This window comes from Melospiza melodia, chromosome Z (assembly GCF_035770615.1).
Source record: "Melospiza melodia melodia isolate bMelMel2 chromosome Z, bMelMel2.pri, whole genome shotgun sequence".
Classification (NCBI taxonomy): Eukaryota; Metazoa; Chordata; class Aves; order Passeriformes; family Passerellidae; genus Melospiza; species Melospiza melodia.
In genome coordinates, this window is record NC_086226.1 from 12,376,487 (window position 1) to 12,391,593 (window position 15,107).

The window sequence follows — 15,107 nt, forward strand, 5'->3', positions numbered from 1 at the left end:
AGGGTGACACAGGGCCCCAGGTACCCAGGGGTGACACGCTGCACCCAGGGGTGACACAGGGCCCCAGGTACCCAGGGGTGACACGCTGCACCCAGGGGTGACACAGGGCCCCGCTGCTCCCAGGGGTGACACGCTGCACCCAGGGGTGACACAGGGCCCCAGGTACCCAGGGGTGACACGCTGTACCCAGGGTGACACAGGGCCCCGCTGCTCCCAGGGGTGACACGCTGCACCCAGGGTGACACAGGGCCCCGCTGCTCCCAGGGGTGACACGCTGTACCCAGGGTGACACAGGGCCCCGCTGCTCCCAGGGGTGACACAGGGCCCCGCTGTACCCAGGGTGGCTCCTGAGGGCAGGGCCGCGCCGCCGAGCGGCCCCGCGGGCACGGGGTCTCCCGGCAGGGGACGCCGCGACCCCTCCGGCGGGGCTGGGGCGGGCGGCGCCCCGGGGGGAGGCGCCGAGCCGTGCCCCGCTCCGAGCGGCCGTAATCCCATCAAAGGGCCGGAGCCAGCCTCCTCCCCCCTTCCCTCCGTCCCTCCCCGCCCTGCCCGGCGCTCGTCCCAGCCCCGCTGTCCGCTGCTCGCCGCCCCGGCTCCGCTCCGCTCCCGGCAGGGCGCCGGCGCCCCTCGCCCGCGGCCAGCGGCCCCAGCTCCGCGCTCTCTCGGGCGGGGGGACTCGGCGCACATGGAGGTGCCGGGCGGCTGTCACGGCCGCTGCCTCGCCGTGGTGCTGCTCCTGGCTTCGTGCATCGGCTGTGCGGCCACGCCGCGCAGGAACATCCCCCGCCGGCAAGGTAGGACGGGCGGCGGCGGCAGACGAGCGATGCCTGCCCCGCGACCCGCTCCCACCGGCGGAGTTCCCTTGGGCGCTGGGGCTGCCCCGGCTCGGCACAGGCAGCCCCGGGGCCCGGGTGGGCAGCGGGCAGCGCCGCAGGTCGGGCCGGTCAGGGAGCTCGCCCGGGAGCCCGGCGGGGCGTCCGCCGCTCCTCGCCCTTCGCTGGGAGCCCCTGCCGCCCTGGCACGGGGAACAGAGGATGCCCAGGCAATGGCAGGGACCCGCCAAGTTGCCGGGTCTGTGTATAACCCGTCGGATCGGTGTATAACCCGTCGGGTCGGTGTATAACCCGTCGGGTCGGTGTATAACCCGTCGGGTCGGTGTGGGACCCCTTCCCTCCCTCCTTGCGCCCAGTGCCGGTGGGTGCGCTCGGTTTACAAACCAGGACCAGGCTGCAGCTACTGCGGAAGAAATTGGCGGAAATTTTATCCGGTTTTCCCTGGATGCCGTTACCTGCGGTGCGGCGTGAGCAGAGTTAGAAGCCAGGTGAACCCCTAAGCAGTCAGGGGTGACCTGTCGGGAAGGCTGTCCGCGGCTGTGACATTGGTATGTGTGGCAGCGATTTACCTAAGACACAGAGTAGTACATGTGAAAGAAAAATGACCAGAGAAGCAATGCTTTTGTCCCAGAAATGCAGCTGTCGTGTACCAAGCATGATGTGGTTGTGTGCCTCCGGGTCCTGCTCCCGGCTGAGCGCTGCCCGTGTCCTGCGGGAGTGCCCGCGGCTGTCGAGGGGAGGTTTGCGCTGATCAAGGAGGTCCTGCACAGCCCTGAGAGGTTGAAAGTTAAAACCCCGAGTCTGCTAAAACCCTTTTACAGTCTGCAGCATATGAAACAGTAAGGTAAAATGTAAACAATAAGATGAGACATAGTGCATGGTGAAGTTTGACATTCTGTATACTTTACGAATTGCGGTGCTAAGAGAAGATAACAATGCCTGGGACTGTCTCAAGCACTGGGACTGTCCTGGAGTCTGTGACCAGCACTGGCTCTTATCACTAAGTTCACTGAGATCAGTTCAGCTGAAAATACAAAAAGTTTAGTAAGTTCTGCCTCATCTCACAAAATGTTTGAAGCTTTAGATCTTTTCTGTATCTATCCCACAGTATTGAAAGATTTTTATTGCTGGTTTTTAGAATCACTATTGTGCCTTTTCTTGCTCATATGAGAAGAAAACAAGTGCCTGTACAGTTGGAAACTTAATACTTAAATACAGCCTGAGCTTAAAACCCTTACTGGACAGATGGCTAATTTTACTGGTCTGACCTTGTCTCTTAGGGATCTAGTCCCATGATCCTTGGTTGTCATAATAGCCACCATTAAGTACTTGAGGAAATTAGGCAGACAGACGTTGTGAATGAAATGATTAGCAGTTTGCATTAAAAATACTGGATATGTGGAGCTGGGGAGGCAAATATGTGAATATGTTAAGATATTCTTTCACTGTAACATACTGTTACATGTGTTTCCCTCTAGTCACAGGAGAATGGCAGACCTGGGGAAAATGTATTTCTGTGCATTAAATTAAAACGGCTTAAAGCTTGGAAATTTAACTGTAGTGTTGTGAAGGAAATTAATTAATAAGTTTGTACTGTGTTTACCTTACTTTTTTTAGCACGCATTTTTATGTTAATTTTTTATAACACGCTTCAGATTCACCTACTGATTCAATCATTCGTTTCTTTCTTCTTTTGCTGTATAAGAAGTAATGAGTTTTATTGGGCAAAATTTTTTCAAAATCTGTACAAACATTTGAAAATCCACTTGTAACAAGACTTGCAGAGGGAGACCCCCCACAGAGATTGTGTGCAGTGTATATATATATATATATATATATATATATATATATATATATGATTTAAATCCCATCTGTATTTTGTGGGGACTGTTGGAATTGAGGGCTCCCAAGCATGCCATGACCGGGTCCTTACTATGAAATGTTGCCCTCAAAACAAAAACACTCAGAACAGGTGTAGTTTCAAGCAGCTGGAACACCTCTGCCTTGTTTTGCAGCATATCGTATGCTGGGTAGTTAAGAGTGGAAAAGAGCTATAATTTGCTCACACATACAAAATTACACATTCAGTGAGTAAAGAAGAGATAAGATAGTAAAAAGTTCTTTAGGTTTTTTTTTTTTTTAAATTTTGCCCTTTTAATATGGATAGAAGTGAGACTTGTACAGGAATTTTAACTGAGGTGACAGGAAGAGGTTATATCAAGAGAGAAGTCATAAAACCAATTGATCTTCAATAACAGAAGCTGAATTTGAGGTCCTGTGGATCAAAAGAAAAAAGGGAGTAAAATGGATCTCCATTTTTTCTCAGGTTTCAGTTCAGGATTTAGTTTACAAAGACCAGTTCTGTAATCCCAAGAAAGCAGCAAAGTGAGAAATCTGTTTGTGAAGTTAAAAATATGTAGTAAAATGGCCACAAATGCACCTTCTTAAATTAATCTTCAGGGGAAAGGGCTGTCCTACTCAAATACAAGAGATTCTGATGACTGCTAAAATAATTTGAACATTTATTTACAGTTACATAATACATTTTCTGGAGACAAGAAAATGGGATGACAGACCCTTTGGGAAGGGCTTAAAAGAAATCCTTAGACACCGTGTGGTGAATAGTATAGCTGGGAACAGATTAGCCTAGGATTCTCTATATCTTGTACTCCCAGAAGCTGGCACTCATGCTGCTGTTTTCACATCGTTTTCTTGCTTTTGCCTTCTGCAAAGGCACAGGTTTTTGCCATCTCTGTTTCAAGTTTCAACTGGTTGAAGAATAGAGAGTCTGAAGCTAGCTCCCAATGTGTTCCTTTGCTACTAATATAAACACAGTATTTAATTTTAATGGTTGTATGATTTTAGAGAGTTTTAGGGAAAAGAGCTGACCAGTCCTGTGGATGTTCATTCCATAAAGTTGTTGCACTCTATTGCATTGATGCTTCTTTAGTAACAGAGTGTAAAATTCCAACGCCCTGTAGAATAATAAAATGGGTAAGATGGTCTGCGTGGAGAGTAAAAATAATCATATCTGATGCTTAGGAATGCTTCTCCTTTTATAAATATATTATGCTTGCCAGCTAATATAAATAAAGAATTTGGCTTGTATCTCTTTCCCAGATGTCCACAGCAGTAGATATCACCAGCTTTCTGTGGAAGTGCTGGAGGAATCAGACCAGTTAAAGCCTGAAGACTTTACAAGAGAGCAGCGCTCAATACCAGGGCCAGAGTTTCAAAAGAGTACAGATCCTTGGTCAGGACTACAGTAAATTACTTTTTTTTCCAATGGATTTGGCACTGGGATACTTGAATTCTTTAGAAAATCTGAGTATAATAAGAGCTGCTACATAAATAACACTTCTGAAATTCTAGCCGTATTTATGTATCAAAATAGGTCAAACTGCCTTGAAATCAGGTCTACAGATATGAAAAATGCAAAATAGGTCAAACTGCCTTGAAATCAGGTCTACAGATATGAAAAATGCAACAGTCTTTGGGAGAGAAGGTGCTTATTTGAGTTTTTAAATATTACAGTTTTTTGGAACAACAATAGGATGAATTCTTATTCACTGTCATCATTAATCCCACATGTAAAGCATGCAAGGGTAAGGTTGAATTGCTGCTGGATGTGAAGTGTCTGAGAAGAGGAATGACTTGGAAGCTGAATGATTCCTAATGTGAGGGATGTAGAGCTGTCAGAGTCTATGCATACCTGTGAGCTAGAACTAATAAAGAAGATGTGAATAATTTATTTGATGGAAGATTAGTATCATCCTCTTACAGTTTCAAAAATGCCTGATTTATTCAACACCAATAAAATCAAGCACTTATTATATATGTATTTGTTGTTTGTCACCTTCAGGTGTAAGTTGCATCACAACATTATGTGACATTTTGATTTTGATTGGAGTTCCTCTTGTACCTCTGGGATCCATGGGCTGTAAATTCTGATCAGTCACATCACTACGTCATGCAGACAGGAGCATTCTGAGAATACTTTCCAGGGCAGCAATATGAATATGGTGAATTAGTCCACTTGAGCATGTTACTCTGTGTGTCACTGTTACTCATTTTGGAGTATGTTTTCTGACTTTAGTTAGTCTCACTTGCAGCAAAATGTCTTGTGCCCTTTCCATCATGTAATTGCAATGTTTCTCTGTACAAGGAAACTTTCAGTAAATATTTTTTGTTGGCACATTTTGCCAATGCCAATGTCTGAAATGACTATTCAGACTTCCACCAGTGTTCAGAAGGGTAAAATAAACCAAGGCATTCTATACCAGATACTGGGATTCACAGTGATGCTTTGGAGAGGAGGGGTTGTTTTGGAGTTAGGGCACTACAGTGAATCTGGGGAAATCTTTCTGCCTTTGAGGCTGTCACAGCCTGTCTTTGATGGCTTGCCAGTCCTTCACAGGCCAGATTCTTATTTTTAAAAATAGGAATGGAGTGTTTTTATGCTTTTATCCTTTTCCAACCATGCCACTTTAGACAGTGAAAATACTCCTATAGGGTGCTCATCACAGCTGTACCCCAATTTTAGTCAATGCTTCCAGGGTTTAACTGAGTGATAATGTGTGGGTGATTTTCACGGTGTCTTGTGGCGTACCTTGCAGAAAAAACCCCTCTTTTTCTCTCAGTGACACTGGACTAGGCAGGACACAGCACTGTGTACTGTTTGCAGCTCATTAGAGGTGAACACATCCAATAGTGATACTCACCTTGAACTTAATGGCAGAGATTCTGAGTGTCAGTCACCCAAAAGACATGCTGAGGAACAGAATAGTACCTTGTTTTCTTAAACTGGAAAATTTCAGTATTTGAGTTCTCTTCAGTGCCCCTTAAAACTCATTGATTAGCTCAGAGAATACTTGGAAGTTTGTAACTTCATGCTTAAATTGGCACTCAAATTTTTGCATGTTTCTAGTCTCTTTTAATATGTGTTTATACTCTTTTTAAAATTGAAAATAAAATTAATTCAAAAAAGGTGACTATTATTGCTTCATGTCCTCAAAACAGGACTGAGAGGACCCTTTCACAACTTTTCCATCACAAGGAAATGAAACTCTCAAATGCTTATAGAAACTTTTTCATATTAAAAAGTCATTAAAGGATATTAAAGATACCTGTAATCTAAGCAAGCAGCTATGAATAGATCTTTGCAGAATTTATTATTTCATTGTTGACTGTACAGTTGGGTGCCATATTTATCAGTGAATGTGTGATGGTGGCCTATGATTGCGTAACAAAAGACTTCCTAAATCACAGGGACACAGGAGATTATGTTAGATGTGTGATCTTGAATAAAATTTCTTCATGACTAATTCCAGCTGAAAGGAAATATTTTTGGGTAAGGCTAGGCAAGATTTTTTCTTTTATTTTTTGCTTTTAGTGGACATGCTTTCACATGACAACCAGATTAGTTATTTCAGATAATGTCACCATTCAAACCACAGTGAAATATCAACATTACTTTTTCAGACTTCTCAGAGCCGCTGAGCTGAGAACAAGCGCACCAGAATTCATCTTTGAAAGTAACTGCTTCAGGAGGCCATAAGCCACTGAAAATTGAAGGCTTAGGAGGAAAGCTTTTGCACAACCAGGTGGCTAACTCAGACCTAGATAATGATATGCTGTGTGATGATCCATAAAACTCTGCAGGTGAGAGGTGTATAGTGTGAAATACACCAAGTTCATGCCAGTTCCTCCACTGAACACAGGGTAGTACAGTCGGGAGTAAAGATTACTGTTGAGGAAAGTCCCTCAGGATATTGGCCTCTAATGAAAAAGAAATCCACATGATATTGATAAAGGGAGCCATTTGTTCTTAAGGGATAGGACAGCAATGTGGTCGTGGGAGAAACCCTGTCTTCTCCTGGGCTGGATCACTGTAGGTGGATAGCCAAAATGCACTGGCTTTCTTTTCTTAAAAAGGTGTCTCACTCAAGCATTGCCAAAGTAATCCTGGATAATTTTTAAAGCAAGGAAATAGAAACTGTGTGCAGATGCCAAGAGATGAACATGACTTTCTGAGTGTATCCCCAAGTAGTGATAGGGTGTCTTCCCCCTTTTATATGTTAACCTTACAGCTAATAGACACATTTTATACACCAGTGCAGACAGCAGCCATGTCAAGAGCAGTTCTTCTGAGATGTGGACACTGAGTGGGTCTGAGTTTCCCCACATCCTCAGAGGATAGTCAATCCAGTGTTATTTGCACAGAAAGATCTCTGAAGCTGGAAGAATCCTAAAACAGATTACTCTTCAAACCTCTCTCAATTTTAAAAGTAGGTTAAAATTGCTGGCATCTATGAAAACGATGGTATATATCAATACCTATGTACATTTGGAACTTGCAAAATTGTCTTTCTAAAATGATGGGAAATGAACATCCTGTGAATGTTGATCATACTACAGAAATCATTCTGATCTTTCTGCTGTGCCAGAGGTATTGTTGCACATACAAAGTTTTAAATCAAGACTGGCTTTGTGTTTTTACACTCAAAAAAATCTTTTGATAAAAAATCCTAAGGGCAAAAATTATACAGTATTTCACTCAAGCTTAATTGCTTTTATGCATTAAAAATTTCAGCTAGAGTATCATTTTAGGAAAAAAGAAGCCAAGCTGTGAACAAAACCCGTCAAACTGTACATGATGGAAAGTATGTGTCTAGGACCAAAATTTTTGTGGTTTAATTAGAGATTGCAGAAGCCAAAATCTGTTCCTTGGAACTGAAATGTGAGGTCTCTTTCATATTCTGCTTTCTAGACAATTACAGGAGAAGGTAACATGTTTCCAAAAATAAGAAGGCATTTTATGGAGATGATTGTTTATGGAGATGTTGGCATTGCAGCTGATACTCCAGCCATGCATGGAGATTGGTGTCCTGCTGGCATTTTTAGTTCCCATTCCCATTTCATGGTGTTCTTGTTCCCATGTAAACCTGTGGTGTGCAGGTTGCTAATGTTCCCATCTTAACTGATCAGTCACAATGGCAGAGTTGAACTTGGCAGTGAAGAACTGTTTCTCTGTCCATGTGTGTGCCAAAAGACTCCCTCAGGAGAGTGAGGTGAGGCCATTTACCCCTGCAGAGCCATAGGGGCACAGGATGGAAGAAGAAACCTGCAGAATATAAGCAGTTCTTTCTGGACAAAGAACAAGACAGCACCTAAAAGGGCTTTAAAGGGGAAAAAAGTGAGCTGTTTGGACCAGCTGATGCCAAGTAAAGGGCATAGTTTGCATGAGGTGGCCCTCGCAGAGGTTTGGGACAAAGGGTTGGACTCTACAGGCTGCAGGAGGCAGTGAGCAGGGAATGCTTTGAGAGGATTAGGGAGCATTAGATACTGTGTGGACATCATAGCTGTGTGGACATCATAGCTGTGCCTGGGTCATGTATTTGTTCTTTATGCTGGGATATATTTCCATGTCTCATTGTCTCTTGCACCAAAGAGGGTTTTGTCCTTCCCTGTCGGTCTCTCAGCTCTCACATCCTGCTGCTTGTTGCTGGTTCTTTGAAAGCACAGGCCGTGTCCCACGCTAAATCAGTGCAGGGATTCAGGTTTAAAAACCACAGTTATTTCAGTCACTTAGTACAGACAAAGAATTTCCTCTGGTTTTACTGATAGTGTTAGTGAATAGAGAGACTTGCTGACTGCAGAAGGTATTGAAATGATCCCATTTCTTATGGAGGAACTGAGCTGGGGAAGAATTTCCTGCTCCTTGAGAAGATGCCAGATTTTCTTCAGAAGTAAAATACTTGTGGGAATCATACAAGTGTATGTACATGATGAGGAAGTAAAGAAGATGGGACTAGGCTTTTCTCAGTGGTGCCCTGTGGCAGGGCTGAAGGCAGTGGACACAAAGGAAAAGCAGGAAATTCCCTTTTACATGAGCAAATACTTTTTTTACTGTGAGGGTGACTGAGAATTTAGCCTCCAGAGCCAATGGAGTCTCTGTCCTTGGGGATATTCAAACCTCTCTTTGCAAAGTCTTGGGCAGCCTGGTGCAGCTGGGCCTGCTCTGAGCAGGGGTTTGGACTGGGTGATCTCCAAATATGCCTTCCAGCCTCGCTCCCTCTGTGGTTTTGCAGAGTGTCACGAGGATCTCCTGAAAATGTCTGTTTCACCTTGCAGGTTTAGCTTCCTTTGAGCTCTCCTGCACCCAGTCATGGACTGAAAACACCAACTGGGCCAACTACTCTGCTTTCTGCAGAGAAATTAGTGTTTTCTGGCATTGTGCTCAGTATAAAGTGTTTGGTGGGAGGTTACTGCACTTTGTGTTGTGTACCTCTATGAGGCCTGTGCCAGATTCTCAGGGATAATAAACCCACACGCTGATTTTTGTGATACTTTCTGGGGCAGGACCAGATCATTTGTGTCCATGAATAATGAGCTTCAAAACAGTCACTCAGGACTTGGAAGGATTGTGGGAACCCAAATGCTTCATGTGTCACATCCTTCCCCTGCACATTTGTGGCCTGTCACATGGTCAGCTTTGTCCTCTTTACACTTTAATCTTTCTGCATGTGTGTATGTAATGCATGTGTGATTGTCTGATTGTAATTTTTTTCTATCTGACTACTATTCAGGAAGCTCCCCTTTAATTATTTTCTTGTACCAAGTAAGATGTTTCTTCAAGAACTGTTTTGTTCTGGGTTTCAGCAAGGAAGAAATGTGTAGTAGATAAAGCGAACAATTAAGGTACATCAAGGAGAACACTTTTCAACTCTCATGAGCAATTTTGCCATGTGTTCCATTGAGTTAATAAGATTTGGACAGCAAACACCTGAAAAATAAGTGATATTAATGGGATAATAAATTTTCAAGTTATTTATTTGGCATTTTTAAAATTTCATTGGCGTTTTTACTTTTTGAAGTGCTGTGGTTTGTGAAGCTCCTCCACAGTGCTTCCTAGCACCTCGGAGGCATAACCCATGAGACAAAAGAGGTGGGAGGAGATGCCAGGATATGGTACTGGCATGCTGGTTCCTACGCAGCCCACCCCACTGCTTACAAAATCTATCACACAGGCAGGGTGATGTACTGTTGCTTTGAGAACTGCTGAAGCAGCTGATGGGAAGGCAGGCCGTGGCAGGGCAGGCAGTGTGCTGGCAGCAGGCAGGGCTGGCTGCAGCCTGCCAGTCACTGGACACATCCTCAGGGACCAGGCAGGTTGGAGCCCAGACTGGAAATCCCAAGCCAGGAAAAGTGTTGAGCTTTGCACTCGAGCAGCTTGTAGGCTGGAGAAGGGAGAGGTGAGCCTCAGTGCCATCCCATCCCTTCTCCAAGGACAGGAACCTGGTTATCAATTTCCTCCGCCAGGCCAAGGTGCTGCAGAGATATCAGGAGCTGCGACAGCCGTGCCCCAGCACTGGGGCTTCAGTGGGCAAAGCACAAGCCTGGTTTTAGAGGAGTAAGTGCTAGGTTTGACTCAGACTTCCAGAAATGCACTGGAAATTATGCAAGTGGAGTGTCTTGGAGGGGGTTTTTACAGGCACCTTCCACCAGGTTATCCAGGTGCAGGTACAAGGTATGAATGTATGCACTTGTGTGAATCAAACTGGCCTCTGAGCAGTAATTATTAAAAACACAAGCTTGTAAGAGTTGCCTAGAGACTGCCTGATGTGCTCATTTTGACTAGGGCAAGACAGCTACAAACTTTGCTCTGAGATATGATGTCCCCTGCTTTTTATAACCTTCAGCACCTGGAGTTCTTCAAAAGTGTGTCCAGGGCATAACCATCCATTGCCAGAATTTCTTATATATAGCTCTCCAAAAGTGTTTTGGTTTTTTTTTAAAGTAGTTACTAGTTTTCCTTTTCAGTTGTGGAAGTCCCTGTTGCACTGTGCAGAGGTCACCTCCTCTCTCCTTCCCTTTGCTGCAGCTGGAGCCTTCCTGGGAGCAGAGCCTTGCTCCAGGAAGGAGTGCAAGGAGAGAACTTCCCCTTGCTGCCTTTCTGTTCAGTGATCTGCAGGGCCAAGGTACAGCAGGAAAAGCCATGACAAAGCCACCAGTGACATTGTGCCTGTTTGCTCTTAATGGGATTCATGGTGTTGCACTGTAGCTTAAGTTCTGAGCTCTGTATCCTTCATTCCCCTTTGCTGGGCTATAAAAATCCCAGTGACTGTCACCTCAGTTGTCCCTGGGGCAGATAACAGATGCTATATAAGCATCAGCAAAACATCACATGAGTCCAAGCCTGTTATTTATTAAAATGTTGAGAGATTTTTATTTTAGTTGTGGTTTCTTTTGCAGTATTTTTAAAGGACTAATGAAGGTCAGGTTAGTCTCTCCAATGATTTGTGCCCTGTGGTTTTAATCCAAAACCATGGTGCCTCTCTAGGACCATGTTACCTGCCATCTCTGCTGCAGGATCTGATGCAGTGGTAGGTGATTCATTCAGAGAAATCACTATCAAGATTTTCAGTGTGTGGATGTTGCTGCTCCGGGTGCAGAACCAGGACAGGCTGGCTGAGATTTTCCAGCTTTGAGTCCTTGTCCTTTGTAGTTGTTGTGGCTGCGACATTCTTGCTCTCTTACATACTGCAGCTGGGCAGTGGGAGCTGGAAAAGGCTTCAAAGAAATTTAAAGATGGCATATTTTTTTCATTTAGAATTTCCTGACCTTTTCAGTTTGTCACATTGTCTTCCTTCCACTGTGGTGTTTGCATAACTTTCAGTCTGTAAAATAAGGCAAGCAAAAGATCTTATCACTGTTTACTGTTTAATAAATAAGAATTTCACCAATATTTCAGTGAAAGAGTGAATGGGCTGTTCTACACTTTGTTTCACCTCTTGGAGTGGACAGACTTTTTTCCTTCAAAAACAGCTATTACAATGATAAAATGCGACTTTAATAAAATTCGTAGAGGGTTTTTCTTGTGAATTGGTGAACACAAATAATGTTTCAAACAGAAGAAATTCAGAGGTATTTCTGGAAAGTGTTTTTTTTTTTCCAGAAAACTTCAATTTAAAATTAGTTGGAATTGTTTTTCTTGAGCTTTTTTTACTCCTCTTTTCTTTCATTGTGACATTTTAGTAGTGACAGCTGGCATTTCATCAACAAGTTTCACTTGTTTCATGAAATGGGAGACACATCAACCTGGAAAATAAGCAGCCCTTCATTCAGTACCTCCTAGGCTGTTACCCATAGAGATTTAGGAGTAAAATAGTGAAATGCTTATCTCCTTTCATTGGCTTGTGCTCTCTCGTTAAGAGTAGTACAGAAAATGTAGTATATATAGTTTGATTTTCCAAACTACAAACTCATAAAGATGAAATTAACCATCTGTTTTCCCTTGAATGTATTCCTGTATTATTGCATGTGGATTGTATCAGTGAATTTGCATGTTGCATGTAACTGTGACTACCTGCATGCCTTGATACAGCAACAACATCTAAAAAGAAAAGATTAAATTCAAAATATGATTAAAATTCTAAAAGAAAGATTTCTAATACAAATCCTTTCAGATATTCCATTCATCAGTATTTAAGATTAAAACTGTTTTCAAACACTAGTATTTTAATCTAATTTTAAATTTGAATCAGTTTTGAAATTTGCTCTAAAATAGTACTACTAGTAGTATATACTAGTAGAGATAAGCTTTATCCAGTTCATCCAAAGTGCTTCAAATGTGAAGCTTATGAGCATTAGAAATGTATTTGGCTTGAAGTTGAGGTTTTTTCTCACAACTGTTCATCACTGTAGTAAGATTTTGGTTTCAGTCCATGACCAGAAGAAAGGAAGGAAGAGCTTCCTGTGTAAGCAGTTTTTTTTGGGGTAGCTGGAGGAAAGGATCCGGATGAGGTGGCTGCTCCTGAGCCCCGCACGAGGCCAGCATGGCTGGCCTGGGAGCAGAGGGTGGATTCACTGGAAGTGTTTCTGCTGTGTACCCGAGGTAACTGCGCAAAATCACAGGGGCAGACATGGAAGTGACATTTCTGCTGGTGGATTCAGTGACGGCGCTGGTAGAATGGTAGCATGCTCAAGGGTTGAAGGGACCTTAAAGACCCCCTAATCCCAATCCCCTTGCCATAGGGACACCTCCCACTAGACTGGGTTGCTCAAGGCCTTTTCCTGCCTGGCTGTGAACATTGCCAAGGTTGGGGCATCCATGGCCTCTTTGTGCTGCCTGTGACAGTGCCTCACCACCCTCACAGCAAATAATTTCAGCTCGTCATTGCAGTAAAGGATAACACCATTGGTGGGCCCAAGCTGGGGGCCATTCCCAGGAGGCACACCTTTAGCCTGTGGCCACCCTGATGGTAGCCCATGGGTGTTTAATATTTGGGCAGAGTCTGTTGTATGTGGCAGTGAGAGCCAAATAAAAGTGACACTTGTATTGATGGCATGAGCTTTTTCACCATTTTTAATTTGAGTTGCTTTTGTGAAGCAGAAATTTAAATAATGGGTCATTATTTTGAAATAGCAAAATTTACTCCACCTCAGGAAGACTTCTTATGTATTCTTCAGCTTACTTGGAGAGCTTCTTTGGTGACTTTTTTACTGGTTTAGTGTTTTTTGCATATTTTTAAAGTATGGAACCAAAGACATATAAACGGGAAGGAAAATAGCTGTAAGCAGAAGACTAAACACAACATTGTCAGTTCAACATTGTTAATCTAATGAGGCTAAATCCTCATTAAGTTCTTGTGTTTGATATACTTTCTCAATGTATTGTCATAATATATGTGTGTGAGTGCTCCCCCTTGATTAATGGCTCCTTTGCATGGCACTGGAGTCATTGCTTCCATTATCATAAGAGCATTTTGGACAGTATTGAACTGTCTGTGCCTGTTGGGCCAGAAAGGAGAACGACTGTGTTTGTACAAAACATGTTTAATTTTATTGTTTATATAAATTGGCTCCTTGTTCTTTATGATCAGAGCAGACCTCCATGCCTTCATAGGTATTCACTGACCCAGCTGCAGAGGGCACTGGCAGGGGGATCATCACTCAGGCAGATCTTCAGAGCATGTACAAGTAGTGGATATGTCTCACCCCCCTCGTCTGCAGATTCCCAATCCACAGGGTGCACAGGGGAGGAGGCTCTGTTGCGGTTTTGCACTGTGCCTGGTCCTACCAGATTAACAGAGGTTTCATGCTGAGTTTTGAGAAGACCAAATTCTGACCCCAGTTGTGGGAGAAACTACAAATACCCCAAGAGTTTTACCCTTGAAAACTCTTTATTATTTTTAATAGTCTAAACATGACGTTTGACATAAAGATGTAAATGTTTAGACCAGCTTCAATATCTGTGTTTAGTGTGTTTAATACATGATGCTCTGTAAAATCATGCAAAATATATTAAGCTCAGGTTTATCTCAAAATGGCTTGACAGTAGAGCAGTGACATGTGCTGCAGCAGTTGTGGTCAGCTGACAAACCTCTTTGATATGGTTGTTCAAAAGCCATGACATCTCCTGCAGCTCAGTGCCACAAACAGTGCTTGTGTCAGATCCTGCTGTCACTTTGCCGTGGCTGAGAAGGGAAAGTTCAGTCCAGAAATGGACATTTTTTACTTTCTGCCAGGTTGTGCGAAATTCTGACGAGCAGAAGTGACTCTGAATCCCCAGATGCACATCACTGGGCTGTCAGGCCAGGAGTGGTGACAGCAGAGGACTCTGGGGCTGCCATGCTGCATGAGATACTCCCCTCTGCCTTGCCCTCTAGCCTCCCCAGGAAATAACTCTGTGCAGGGGTCACAGCTGCCACTGGCTTTCCTCTTCCTCTTGGCTGCTGGTGTGGGCATGAGGCAGCAGGTTCCCTGCAGTGTTGGTGCCATGTGCCTGCCTGTCACACGGCTCTGTCACAGACAGGGCAGGATGCAGTGTGTGCTGAGCCTGGCCATCACCTGAGGCTGCTTGCAAAGATACTTCTCGGGCTGATGGTGCTTATTCCTGGCTCCCAAGCAAGCATCCAGCCATATCCCTGTTGTGTTAGGGGAATTCCCTAACTTCTAGGGATAGCTAAACAGGGAGGATAAAAATATAGGCCTCTCTGGCTCCTTGCTCTTGTTTTCCCTGGCATAGTCCAGGGCTTTGTATTTACTCCACAGTGACAATTTATAGGCCTGTGTAACTGAGGTCACTGTTTGGCTCTCTGTGTCTCTTTCATCATCTGCAACCTGGAGATAGTAGTGTTTTCTAGGGCTGAGTGAATAATTCATTATGTGGCTCCTTATTAAACAGATGTAGTCTCTCTGTTTGCAGATAGTCTACAAATGGATTGCATTTTGTTCAAATTTATTTGTTGTTCCAAATTATTCACCAAATAC

At 44.0% G+C, this 15,107-nt stretch overlaps 1 protein-coding gene across 5 annotated transcripts in view; it reads left to right on the top strand.

The window, feature by feature from the left end:
• The first annotated feature begins 685 nt into the window (after positions 1-685).
• EGFLAM (EGF like, fibronectin type III and laminin G domains) overlaps positions 686-15,107 on the top strand; it is a 76,536-nt gene continuing 62,114 nt past the window's right edge. For 3 of the 5 annotated variants that reach the window (XM_063180138.1, XM_063180139.1, XM_063180140.1), the window contains exon 1: positions 710-794. Coding sequence is in view for 2 of the 5 variants with exons in the window: in XM_063180135.1 (XP_063036205.1) it covers positions 686-794 (109 nt within the window). In the remaining 3 variants the exon portion in view is untranslated. Of the gene's footprint in view, positions 795-15,107 lie in introns of all 5 variants that reach the window. The other 2 variants (XM_063180135.1, XM_063180136.1) reach the window with 1 other exon arrangement.